The following is a 13562-nucleotide window of genomic DNA, read 5'->3' as shown; positions in this document are numbered from 1 at the left end:
TTTTTCCAGCTGGATACCTGATGCTGCCTGCAAACTACAGAGAATTTTCTACATGATGTTTAAAAAGTAGGTGAAATAGTCCCTTAAATCTGAAGCACATGGGTGCCAGTGCAGCTCAGTGACACATGGAGACAAAATGTCACTCACAGAAAAGAGTTTTAAACGTTTACCCCCTTATCCCATGCAGACATATTCCAGCAAGGATCTCATTCCAAAAAAGCAAAGCACTTACTTCGATGATGCTGAGCCTCTCCACGCTGGAGCCAACGTGGTACTCTGCTGATGTCTCGTGGTACAAGTCACCTGGAAGCAGAGGTGTAAAATGTCAGCGCTGCAAGATTTTCTTTGTCAAAGACACTCCTCCATAAAGATACTGTTCCAATGCCTCTCAGTCTCTTCTGCCTCACATCTCCTTCATTATTTCACCAAACTGCCCTCTCCCTCCCTCTTGCCTCCTTCCACCTGAGAAGCCTGGGCAATGCTGGGTCATTTATTTTCCAGCGATTTCTCCTAACCTTGGTAAGAGCTGAAGACATTAGTGAGCTCTTCTCTCATTACAGCGATCCAGTATTGCTGCTTTATTATGCATGGCAACAATGGGAAATCCCTGCACAATTGTCAGAAATGACTGGTTTGTTGGAAAAGAAAAGGAATTGTTTGAACTGTGCTGGGGAGCAGAAATCTGATGTGTTCCTATGTCTGCGCCTACACAGACTGACTTTGTACCAGTCTCATCTTCCACCGTGCTGCCACATGAATCGCTCTGGCTGAGGAGCTGCAGCTTCCTTTCACCATTTCATAATGATGAGCAGAAAATAAAACTGAGGCAGATATACAGTCAAGAACAAAGGATGGAGCAAAAGGAAAGAAGAGTCAGGAGAAATTCAAGTCATTCGAGACAGAGCTAGAATATTTCATTATACAAGAGAATCCTGACTGTCACACAAAGGAGCCAACGAGGAAAATAAAAGCGAATCAAGAGCTATCCCAGCTCCCACTGAGCAATTCTTTTTCAGCAGCACTGGGCAGTCATTTTTATGCTCTGTCTCAGCTTTTGTGAGATGAGGATAACAAGTTTTTACCTTGCTCAGAATGTGGCTGTAACAATCTCCTGGAAATACTGTAAAATAGCACATGTAGTTTGTACTTAAAAAAAATTACCCTGGACATCATCGCATTCGGTGGTTTCAATTTTATCCATCAGATCATTGGAACTCCATTTGGTTATTTCTTTCGGGAACATTTCCTCATTGTCAGACAGGTCCTCTTTAAAAAAACAGATTTTTTGAGAGTCACACACACAAAAATATGTACACAGACAAGAGCACGGAACAGAGTTTTAAATAAAACTAAGGCCCCATAACTCTATGTTATCTATAAACATTTAGATGGCTTAAGTCATAATAAACCACAACACTTTACCAGCTTTTGTTACATAGAAACCAAACCATCTTCTGAAAAGTAAACAAAATGTTTTAGTTGCATGTGTCTAACAAACAAAACTCCTAAAGCATGGACAAAGTAACACAGGTTTTTAATGCTACCATCTCAGGTACCAAGCTTGATCTTTTTCTTGCCAGTCTTTCTGATTGATGGTGCTAAAGCAGCCAGAATGCTCCTGTACAGGACAAAACAAGGTTTGTCACTGGGATCCTCCCAGACCTGTTTGAGAGCTCTGGGATGTCTTTGGGGGAAGCAGGGACAAAGATCACTGTTGTTAATAGGACCAAACACCTAAAAAGGCAGGAGCAGTAAAGGAAATGTGAACTCCCCAGGCTGATTTGCTCAGGAGATGAGATTTGTTTGATCACATTGATTACCCTTATCTGCCATTTTCCTCCTACTTCAGGGTCTTCTCAATCCCCTGGCTCAGTTCAACTACAGTTGATAAAGATTAAGTGTCTTAAAAATATTATGTTCCCAGAAGTGTAATTAAAATGACAGTGTAATACAAAGGAGACACTTGTCTTTCTCTTTTCCTTTTTTCCATCGAGGATGTATCTTTTACTGTTACGAAGGTTAAGTGCCTTCTAATTTATTTATTGTTCTGTGCTTAGTATTTCTTTCCTGAAAATTTTGAGCTTGTAAATTTAATAAAGAGTTATAAATGTAATAACAGCAGTAATTACAGATGTCTTGCAGATCTAAAAGCTGTAATCTTCAGAGTCCCAGACTAGGCTTTCTCCTTTCTTACTGCTGTACAGTTACTAAAATAATTAGTTGGAAAAATCCTACAATGGGGAACCAAAAGATTATGAAATATACTCATCTTTTCAGGAAATCTGAGTAATAGCTTAAAAACCAAATTATATGAAGGGGATTTAGTGCAGATCCAAGCAAAGGCCGATTATTTTTAGGAGTTTCTATTTCAACTTTGACCATAAAAAGAGAGCAACCTGGAAATTTTGCATCAGCATGCCATTTCCTTTTTCAGCTATGGAAAAAATCTGAGTAAATCCCAATTTCCCTGCACAAGGGAGTGTGGAGCTACCTGTCCAGAGCAAGTGGAAAGACTCACGTGCTGGCAGAGAATTAAGAGGACAATTGTACTCAAAGCTCCTCCAGCAACTTCATCTAAATATTAAACTTAATTCTTTGAGAGGTTTAATTACAGCCCTTACTGCTGCTCGAGTGATCCCTGAATGGGATATTACTCCCATTATTAGCATTTATTACAGGATAGATATTCGATATTACTGCACTTGTCACTATCTTTACCAGAGTGTGCCGGTGAATGAGGGTGAGTGGGAAGCTGGAGACAAGGAATCTTCTCGGGCTCGGGTTACGCCCACTGCACTGTGAGGAAATGTGTGTTTGGGAAGCACTTCTGAGGAACCCTGCTCGGTGTTGACTCACATCCTGATCCGTGCCAGTTCCCATGGCACCGACCCTGCAGGATGAGCTGCAAGCAGAGCTTCATCCCTGTTCTCAGAGCCGGAGCTGGGACGTGTCATCTGCAGGCCAAGGGGCATCAAGAGATCCCTCCCAGGGACAGGGCTGTGTTCAACTGCACACACATCAAGGCTTTGATTCCTAAACCAAAATCCCACCAGATTTGGGCATGCTTTTCAGCCCAACTGTGTGGATTGCAGAGGACAAACTGTACGTACACGGAGACTCGCTGTTGCAGGAGAGGAGCTGCTTCTACACTTAGCAAGCTCCTAGAAGTATTGCAACAGAGGTGCACAAGGTTCATTTTTGTTAATTCCCCCTCCCAGGCCTATTAGGAGCATGCCAGGGATTCCCTGGGGCCCTGGATCCCAGGCAGAGCCATCTCCATCTCAATTCTATTACTGAGTAATTAAAGAGGCAAAAAGCAGTGGATAGCAAGGATGCCGTTTCCATGGCTCACTCCTCTTCTCTTGCACATATATTGCTACAATAAATCCCTTGCATACTTTGTGTAAATGCTACATAAGTTAATAAATAGAGACACTTAAACTAAGTTGGCCCTTCTTCCAGGCAAGACACACCTTCATCCCCTGACTTACACGTGTCCCAACCATTTCAGCTGCTACTGTACAAGTCACTACACTAACATGCCATTTCCCACCACAGAATTTGAGATCCGTGCCTAAATACTGATGGGAGAGCTCTTCTGGAACACAATACTATCAATTTTCGGAGACTGAACTTTAGCTGAACATCAGCGAAATTGAGCTTTACAAAACTGGGGCATCATTCTTCTAACAACTGCATTTCACAGAAAGGTCACCAACTTCATCAGCACATATTGCACATCTCACTTCCATCAGACAAGCTGGGAGAAGAGTCCATCTGTTGTCAGTAGAGATGGAGCCCTTCACGCTTAAATTTGCATTAACTACCACATACAAAAAGAGTGCAGTGGAACAAAGCTTCTCCACACACACATGCACAGAGTAAAAAAAAAATAACAGCTTTCTCTTAATACAGGTAATCAAAATTACTTTGAGGATTCTGGAATCAACACTGATTAATTCTGGCACCTGAAGTACCTCGCTGCATTCACTATTGTATTTCTTGGAACATGAGAATAAGGAGTTAATAAAGGCAAATTTGGGTTTCTTCAGGTCCAGACAGGATAATTAATCATACCTCTTACTGATTAAAAAACAAATTAGAAAAATAATCAGTCACAGTGAATCATTAGGACACACCCACAGCACAGTTACTATTGTGGATTTTACCCACACTCATTTGCACAACATAAAATACAGCTCCAAGGGCTAAGACTGTTCAAGATCCCTTCAAACAGATCAGAATCTGATATGTTGCTGTGTTAAATGTAAGAGTCTGCTGGGTGATGCTGGAAGAAGCTGCACCGTGTCATGGTGAGAAAGGAAAAGACTTCAAAGCAGAAAGTCTCGCTTCCTTCCCTGCTCACCCCCCACCCTCATGCCTTCCGCTCCCTTACCCCACCATTTCAGGGGAGAAACGATGGTGATTGAGGCTCCACGTACCATGTGCATCAAAGAATTCATCATCTGAGCTGTCATCTGAATCCCTGGCAATGCTCTGCATCCTCCACTCGGAGATACTATGGCGCGAGGGACTTGCTGGAAAAAACAGAGAAGCCTGATGCGATACGCTACAGCGGCAACACGGAGAGTTCCCAACATGATCTTTGCTGGAGGGAGAATCATGTGTTCTCTATGAAAATTCCCTGCTGCAATATTAAAAACCCTAAACCCCGATGATGCTGGTGTGATGTCAGTGTACCGCTTTACAGATCCTGTCTGTTTACTGTTGTTGGAACCTGCCAGCAAGATGCTACATTAAAGCAAGCTGCTGCTTGGATCACTCTTCTGCTATTTTGAATGGCAGCTATTTATAATTGTTAGTAGGACGTGTAAAATCAGCTGGGTTTTAAAGTTTGCAATTAGGAAGGAAGCAGGCTGATTGGAGGCTTTCTCTGTGCCTCTCATCAGCACACAGACCGTGCCTCTGCTTCGCTAACTTTCGGGTGGGTAGCTAAGCAGAGCAGCCTGGAGAGAAATAATCTGTTTTCTGGAAGGAAATTGCTTCCACACAAATTGGATTAGAGATCTATTTAAACTTTAAACTTGAATGATTTAAACAACATGCCATGCAACTACTTCATCGGGAGCTGTCAGAGCACGGTCCTGACAGAGTGAGGAGAAACCCAACAGTCCTTTGGGTGCTGTTTGCCCTCCTGTTCTCACACCTACCTGCTCCCTTTCACTTTCCCCTCCAGAGTTCCTTGTGCCAAATATAATCACATTATGGCTTTTTTCTTGTATTTTTTTTCAGATATAATTTAGCAACAATCCAGCCTGAGCTCTTCTGGGCTGAACTTGTCACAGATCAGCCGCCTGCTGAAGGGAGCACTGTCCAGAGAACGATGAGAGAGAGGGTTTCTCCCCTCGTGCCTGTCACACAGTGCACACAAAGCACTTGCAGCAGCCACCTAACCCAACAAAAACCTGAGGAGACTGACAAATTCTCATTTAGCATATGCAAGACACTGAAACGCTCTGGTGACTGTGACAGCTGCACGAGCACTTTCACGCTATTGTTCCAACAGCGTTAAATATACAAGTAAAATTCTTCTAATTTTTTATCTGGTTGTCAGATGGAAAGAGGAGGGAGACCCTGTGCAGAGTCATCTAATTGCAGCTCAGCAGCCCCCAGCACCCACCGCCCACCTCTCGGGGAGCAGCAAGGAGGAGGCTGGCAGAGCAGAGCTAATTCACGCCGGAGTGACGTCAAGGCACTCGCATAATAGTGGCTAAAAATAGAGCATATAATAACATATGGAATGGTGACAAGGGTCCTGCTATCAGAAGTCTCACTCGGGTGGTAGGGAAAGGATTGAGATCTTTGGGAGAAAAGGCATTTTTTTCAGCTGGAGGTGGCGGTACGTCGCGACAGCCCTCCTTGCTTCCATATGGTAATATACTGCCAGCATGGAGGAGGATTAAAATATCTGCATGACGTACTTCCCAGCACATCACAATTAATTTCTTTCATTACTTTTTCTTGTAAAAGCTGAGACATTCTGCAGTTGAAAAGAAATTCATGCTTTGCTCCCAGTGAAAACCTTCTAGTGAAATCCTGAGAGGTCTGAAAACTCCAGCTCCCAGTGAACATGGCAGCAGTGGAAGAGGGGGTTTGTACAAAGAGCATAATGGGAGATGGGTGCATCAATATAAAATCCCGGTGCAGGCAAAGTAGCCAGCATTTTTATCTTTATGCAGTGATTTATGAAGCATCTGGTAGGTTCTTCCCTGGGGCTCACTCGAGTGAGTCATCGCAAGGTAAAACTACTGCTCCTCTCTCATTCACCCCGTGATGAAATCAGTGATGGAGTGGGAAATAAAAATGGAGACTCAACTCACAATATTTAGTGCATATGAGAGACAGAGAAGCTTCACTCACCCAAATGTTCCCTTCCACCGTCACTGAAGAAATTCTGCCCCTTGGGGTTTTCAGAAAAATCAAGACTTCTGTTTTTCCCTCTTGCAGTGAGAGCTGCTATAACCCTGTTAACCAGCTGTGCTTGACTAAAAGGAGAGGGAACTGCTGAGGGTTCAAACCTTCTGGCTGTAACTCACTGGGGATTCACCCCTTTGTACAGAATGGTCTGAGGAAGGGAAAAGTTCAGTACAGCAAAACAAGGTGACTGCCAAGGGAGAGGGGAGGGACAAAATCCAGGGCTCAAAGCTGAGTCCTTACAGGGCATCCACAAGGGAGCTTTAACATCAAAATCCTGAAATCTTCCTGAATGGTGTTTCAAAGGGAATATAACTGTGCTCCATGGTCCCACCTAATCCCAGGGTAAGGTGTCGTCTCCAAACAGCTACTGCATGTCATCACCAGAGGAAAGCAGCAGCTGCCTTTTGGGGTTCCTGTCTCAATCTCCACAGTAGCTGAAGAGGTGCTTTGCTGTGTGAGCTACACTGCAGCACCCATGGAGCCAAACACCCTTCTGAAATGAATAAATAACCCTGGCCAAGGAGCACTGTGACACAATGTACCTGCTGTGATACAGCAGACAAGCAGATATATCCAGGGAGCATCACTGAAGGGCCTCGTGGCTCATGGGTAGCAAGAACTCTCTCTCTCTGCACTACTGGCTGTCTTCTGACACTCCACACTGCCAGCCAGCTCCTGCCTGCTTCTCTGTGGTGTTTTCATAGTTTCTCTGCTTTTGACATTGGCAAGAACTCTGCCACGTGACACTGAGTCACAGTTATGGGATGACATTCTCAAACCCAAAACAAGCCACCTGAGAAGACTGAGCCTGTGACACCAGCAGAAAAGGCCTCTGAGTTAACAGCATCCACAGGAGAAAAACATTGTCCCAAAGGTACCCGACACAAGGAGACACAGTCTGACCTCCCCAAAGCCCAACCTCCACACAGTTCAGAAGAGCAAGTCATCTTACCTCCTCTCTTTGAAGACCGTGAGGACTTGGAAGAGGTTGACCATTGCTTGGTGAGCGACCTCCCAGAGGCTGGTTCACTGCTGGCAGCAGAATCCTCAGTGTCAGCAGGTGAAACTGTGTTGGCTTCCACTTCCTTCTCCCCAGGAGTGTCTTTGACACCGTGCTGCTCGGGGTCACTTTCCCCGCAGAACTGGGCCATTTTCTGAGCCAGCATCAGCTGGGCCTCCTTCTCCAGCCGCCGGATGTCCTCGATGGTGAGCCCGTACCACTCGTCCTGCCAGCACCACGCCTGGCGGTGGGCTCGCACCATGACCTTCCGCAGGCCTGCAAAGGAAAACACCCCCGTCACCAGGGCTACAAATGGCAGGATTCAACATGTTCCCTTCCCAAAACCTCAGGACACTGTGGCCAGGATATTACAGCGACATCAAACCCGCAACGCTGCAGTGAAGGACCTTCACACAGGCAGGGTGGCAACTCGGTCACTTTGTGTGCTTTATCTCCTAAATTCTTGCTAACCAACCATGCACTGCGAAATTAGACAAATCTTCTGTGACTGTTTTTAACTAGGGAAGGGATTTCCTAATTCTGGATTAAGGACTTTGTCCCCCTGTGAGTGCCTGCTCTACTGAGAAGGAGCCACACACAGACTGTAATTGCAACCCTCTTGAATTTCTGGCAAGTTGTAACATTTAGATCCAACCTTTAAAGGCAAGTATGTTCACAGACAAAAAAAAAAACAAACCAGTATCAACAACAAAAACCCACTGATTTTTTTTTTAATCCAGAAGAGTTTCAAGTCATCCCTTGATGAACACTACACAGCCCACCCCAATTGTTACATGACAGAAGCACATCCCACACCAGCAGTGCTAAGCCTAAAACCTTTCCTTTCCTTGGAAACCTGGTTTCTGCACCTGATTTCTGTATATCAGTGAAACGGCATTATAAATATGAGCTTCTGAGATAATGGGATAGAAAGCAAAGTAAGGCAGAGAATAAATATGCTTTATTTTGCAGATACCATCTGCCTTCTGCTGTAGGAGAGAAACGGAGTGAGCAAAGCCAATTTAAAATATTTCAATGTATCACATATCTGAAAGGAAGAAATGCCTCAGTATCAACACACAGTGCACCTAACCAGGCAACAGATACTTTCCTCAAGAGTTAGACTCACTGGTCAACATCACAATACCACTGAGACTTTTAAAACATTATAGTCACTTAGGTTTTTCACCGATACTATTCCTTAAAAGCTCACAACAGGTCAAAGCTCCAAACCATTATTTATTGTAGCACACAGCAGTAATGGTGCTTTAAAAGCTTCTGTAAATACTGACCAACTGATTTTCAGGAGCCCTTCTGAAAATAAATACTTAGTCAATATTGTCCCCCCTTTAATTACTGGGAAACTGAGGCAGAGATGGGCTGAAGGACATGCCAAAAGCAGCAGTGGGATTTGTTGTCAGTGGGATTACGGTATTACAAGATAGAGAGCAATCAACGAGCTACCTTGAAACCATTCAGGTTTTGGGAGCTGCAGATCAAACTCCCTAAACACCACCATGAGGAAACACGTCCCTCATAAGCCACCCTCCACCTCCAGGAGCACAGCCAAAGTGGGATGGTGCCACTGTGTGCAGGGTTTCTGAGGTGTTTCCAGCAACATCTGCTTCACTGTTGTACAAAAAATTTTAGATCTCATTACTGTCACAGTTTCTATGATGTTCAGCCTAAATATCCCTTTTGTTTTCAGCAATCACTTCTTTTGGTTTGTTTTTTTTTGTGTGTTTGTTTGTTTGTTTGATGGATTTTCTAAACAAACAAAGAGTGTATTTTTATGTTTATCTCCTTCCAGGTCTGAGCACTTTATTGTCTGCTCTGCTCTTTGGTCAGTTCTTAATGCCACCAGCCCTCCCAAGCCAAGCTATCAAGAGGAAATGGCTTCTGAGATCAGCACTAATGTCGTGGACCAGCGAAACCTGAACTTCATTTGCACAGCAAGATTAAATTTATCAATATTTGATGCATTTCTCTGCCTGACTTTCAGAAGGGAGCTCCCTGTGGGAGAGGGAAGTATGAGCCAGCAGACTGCAACCTTCTGGGGGCAGAACAAGCAACTTAATTGTGTTCAGACTTAGTCGAGATTCAGAGTTATTTCCCATATCAGATTACTTTTTGCAGAACTACAGGAGGATGTTTTAGCCTCTTCACCTCCTGTTATGATTGACAACCAGCAGAGCTTAACTACGAAGATTAAACTCCCACCACACCCACACTGAAAGCCAAGGGAACATTTCTCTCCCTCTAATTCCCTAACACCACAACCATCCTTTGGACTTCCACATCCAAGATGTCCACTTCTGCCTTGTTTGGAACACCTTGAAAACAGACTGTGATCAGACACAGAAGTGAATGTCCCCCTGCTCTCATCCCAAGGCTTCCTCCGTTCCAGGACTCAGCAGGCTCCGCTCATGCTCCCGGATTCAGCCTTGATCTATCAGTGCACCAACTCCTCAGAAATTCTCTGTGTAGAGGCATGGATGCCACCAACCACATACTTGTGTTTTATTGGACCAACATCACAGGGAACATGAAAACCACTTGGGAGTAAAGAAAAAGTCTCTTGAAGTTCCTCTCTGCCTCCTCAGATCTCAAAAAAATCGCCTGTACTGCTTCCTGCCAACCCACAGACCTCCCCGTGTGCCCTGCTCACACTGCTTTGATTAGACATCCCAAATCATCCTTCCTTAAAACCTTGTTCCTTTGAAAATAGGATGGCACTACAGGACTTCACAGCTGTTATGCCTCTACCCCTCCAGGTTAGTCATGAAGTCAAAAAGACAGATTACTTTCCCAGCCTCTGGCCTTCAGTGGGATGTGCCATTTCTCTTCCTTAAACACAGGGAGAAAACCTGGAGGAGAATGAGGCTGTGCAGGTACAAAAGAAATGGAAAAATAAAAGTCATGGCTTGGAGAGAAAGTCTTCAGTGCTAGGGAAGAGAACTTGAGCAGCTCCTCAGTGCACAGCAGTGAGAATATCACTGATTTCCTGTTCAGCCTCAGCTGCAGCCTTCCAGCAGGCAGGAGGGACACAGGGGACACACTGAGGGCCCCACACAGCTACAGGAGTTCAGGAACCAGCTACTAATGACTGACCTCACTTGTCCAGACACTGCTTCCCTCCCTGTGCAATGGAAAAAATCAAGTCTTAAAGTATTTTTGCATTTTTGTAGCTTTAAAGAAAAAAAAAAGCAAACAAACAAGAAAACCACACATGCACAAACATTCACATGCAGATTGACTTCAGAGTACCCGTCACTGTACATTGATTTAATTATAACATTTCCCACTGCTCTGTGGAGAGAGATCATCTGTGAAGAGCTGAGCAGGGTGCAAACATGTAAATCACTTGGCTTTCAGCTAACCACCTCAGAAGCTGGTTGCAAACATGAGGTGTTGACTCTTGTAAATGATTTGTGGTGTTGAACTTCATCATACAAAAGGAAGTGCAAATGACCATGAGACAAGCCAGGACAGAGAGGAGTCTTCATCTGAATTTAAAAAGCTTTGGTCTGTAGTTCTGGGTTTGCTTTCCAACGTGAAGTAAAAATAGTAAATGTAACAAAAACTCAATGCAAAAAAACCCCCTCAAATAAATCAGAAAACTCACCAACAAATCCTGCTCCAAACCACCTCAATATCCATATAAAGCAACTGTTCAGATATCCATTGATTCTGTACCCAGTGGCAACATCCCAAAGCATTTTATAACACACTTTCACAGTTTCCTGGCAGCAAGTAAAGGATGCCTGATTTTCCCTGTGCAACACCATTTCCCTGACAGTCACAACAGATCCCATAACCTTGTCAGTAGGTTCGGGTTGTCTGAAAGTACCCCATCAAAGGCCACCTGCAGTTACCTCCTTGCTTCCCTGCCCTCTCTTGCTCAGACCCATCACAAAGAAAAGCCTATGGTCACATCCACAATATTCCAACTGCAACCTGCCTCCCCTTGGAAAGATAAAACTCTGCCTTTGGGCTCCAACAAGCAGTGGATGACCTTAGTCATTCGAGCGCTTTAGTGAAGCAAAAGTTCTGCAAAAGTACTTTCTAAAACCACTTCATCACTGTGCAGCAATTTGGGCATATTTAGCCTAAGACAGTGGCTTAGACAAAGCTCCAGTTACTGGGATGGAACACACTTTGCCACAGTATATAATTAATAACCCATACACAGTCAACACACTTGTTTAACAACAAAAGACTCAGAGCCCACGTGCACCATTAGGAAGCAAGTGGGAGCAGAACATTATGCAGTGCCAGTCCAATTAAACTTAAAATCTATGGGAAAGGAGTAAAAAAGCATACAAATATTACAGCCAAGTAGACTAATAGCCCACAATCACAATTTTAGTCTGTGTCTTAGGCTGTCAAAGCACTGAGTAACTGTCCAATTAGTCATAGGAAAGAATGGCTGTTGCACTCAGTGCGACTGAGAACGTTTCAACACCATCCCCCAGAGTTACTCCCTCTGTGCTCAGCAGCCTTTCCACATTGTACAATCCATCCATCACTTACCTCAGACCTGTTCTTTTTTCAACCCATTCTCTAATTTTAGTTTGCACCACTAAGTTCTGCTCCCCTCCTCGGGCAGAGTTTGGATCCTGCTGTTTGCTTCTGCCTCTGTTCTCTTGCCGACTTGGTGACCCCACACAGAGCTGGCTGGTTCTCCAAGAAATAAATCTGCAGGGCTTAGGAACAGAGGAGCCAGGAGGAAAATGCCAAGGAAGGAGGGGTTGAGCCACCAGAACATATCTGCCTCCTGGGAGCTTGGTCCACCATCAGCTGTACAATGCACAAAGGTCTCCATCTGCTTTTGGTCACCAGCTGAAAGCCCCAAACTGGGATCAGCATCTAAGCCTGGTCAGTCCTGTTGTAGCCACATCCTTCCAACTTCAACACCCTCGTACCTTGCTGGCTGTGGTACAAATGCTGTGGCACTTTGCCCACTCACTGGGCAAATGGCTTCCCCAGGCTCTTCCAGGGCAGGGGGAGGCCACGCAGCTCCTGTAGATACCCAAAGCTTTTGCTTTCACTTTTCACTCACTCTACTTTGTCTTGCCTTAAAGGCTTTTCTGATTTTATGCATCTTAACCACTTTGAAAAACAGTATTTGCCATCATTATAACAGAGTGGAAAAGCTTTTGAAAGGCAGACAATGAGCTGGCTCTGCTCTCTGCAAAACCTCAATCAAGAGGGAAATGGCAGGCAATCTTTCACAGAATACAAAAGAAATGTTTCTAAGGGACCACAGTTTAATCTATGCCAAACACCTCTGAACAACTGGAAGAGTCACGTGCTGCTTTTCCATTTAACAGATACAATGGAGTTGTTATTCTGCCCTCGTGTTTTCCAGCATACACTAAATTAACCCATGTCACCAAAACGTCAAGGGAGCTCATTGCAGAGAGGCACTTGTAATAAAGCCTACAACAGGTAAAACTTCCATCTGTGGGTAAAGGAAAAGCAAAGGAGCTTTAAGAAAACAACCTGTGAGCATTCAGAGAGAGGTGAACACCATTCTCCACTGCTCTATCAGTGTTTTCCACATTAACTCTCAGGAGCATGATATGACTGTAAAGAGCTATAAAATTACTTATGCTACACTCAGGCACTTCATGGAAGATTTGCTTATCAAAAGGAGAGTTGTAGAGGTCACGTAGGAGGATTTACTGTGTACAGAAAGCAGGTACCATCCTCTACACAGCCCTTCTTTGGGCTTCTCTTTGCCAGAGCACAGCCATAGCTCTGCCTTTTTTTTTTTTTTTTTTTGAGATGGAAATGCTTCTTTAACACACTCTTTAGGTTTTTCACCTGGCCATAGATCCTGTCGTTTGTGGCACTGCTCACAAACTGTATCAGCTGTGTTACAGATTTTCTGCAAAGAACAAATTACTGCCAGCATTGCCACCATTCAGTTACTACACAACCAATTCCTCCCTAAAAGCCCTGACCTAAGAATGATGGATCCTTTAGAGCAGCACATTTAGTCACAACTCAGAGCTGTCAGTGACCCACCACAGGTAACAGCACAGTGATGTGCAGGGCCCTGAACATCCCAGAGATGTATGGCCACACAGAGACCCACAGGCCCTGTCACAATGCAGGT

At 44.3% G+C, this 13562-nt stretch overlaps 1 protein-coding gene across 4 annotated transcripts in view; it reads right to left on the bottom strand.

Moving 5' to 3' along the window:
• PITPNM2 (phosphatidylinositol transfer protein membrane associated 2) overlaps window positions 1-13562 on the bottom strand; it is a 128685-nt gene that overhangs the window by 32835 nt on the left and 82288 nt on the right. For all 4 annotated transcript variants that reach the window (XM_017814163.1, XM_017814166.1, XM_017814164.1 and 1 more), the window contains exons 7-10: window positions 7391-7714; window positions 4443-4538; window positions 1162-1266; window positions 233-303 (exon numbers count right to left, since the gene is read on the bottom strand). In XM_017814163.1, coding sequence (XP_017669652.1) covers window positions 233-303; window positions 1162-1266; window positions 4443-4538; window positions 7391-7714 — 596 coding nt within the window. The remainder of the gene's footprint in view (window positions 1-232; window positions 304-1161; window positions 1267-4442; window positions 4539-7390; window positions 7715-13562) is intronic.

The sequence above is a fragment of the Lepidothrix coronata genome, unplaced genomic scaffold (assembly GCF_001604755.1).
Source record: "Lepidothrix coronata isolate B3197 unplaced genomic scaffold, Lepidothrix_coronata-1.0 Scaffold44, whole genome shotgun sequence".
Classification (NCBI taxonomy): Eukaryota; Metazoa; Chordata; class Aves; order Passeriformes; family Pipridae; genus Lepidothrix; species Lepidothrix coronata.
The sequence above is the reverse complement of the archived record's forward strand: the minus strand, read 5'-3'. Positions and strand labels throughout refer to the sequence as shown.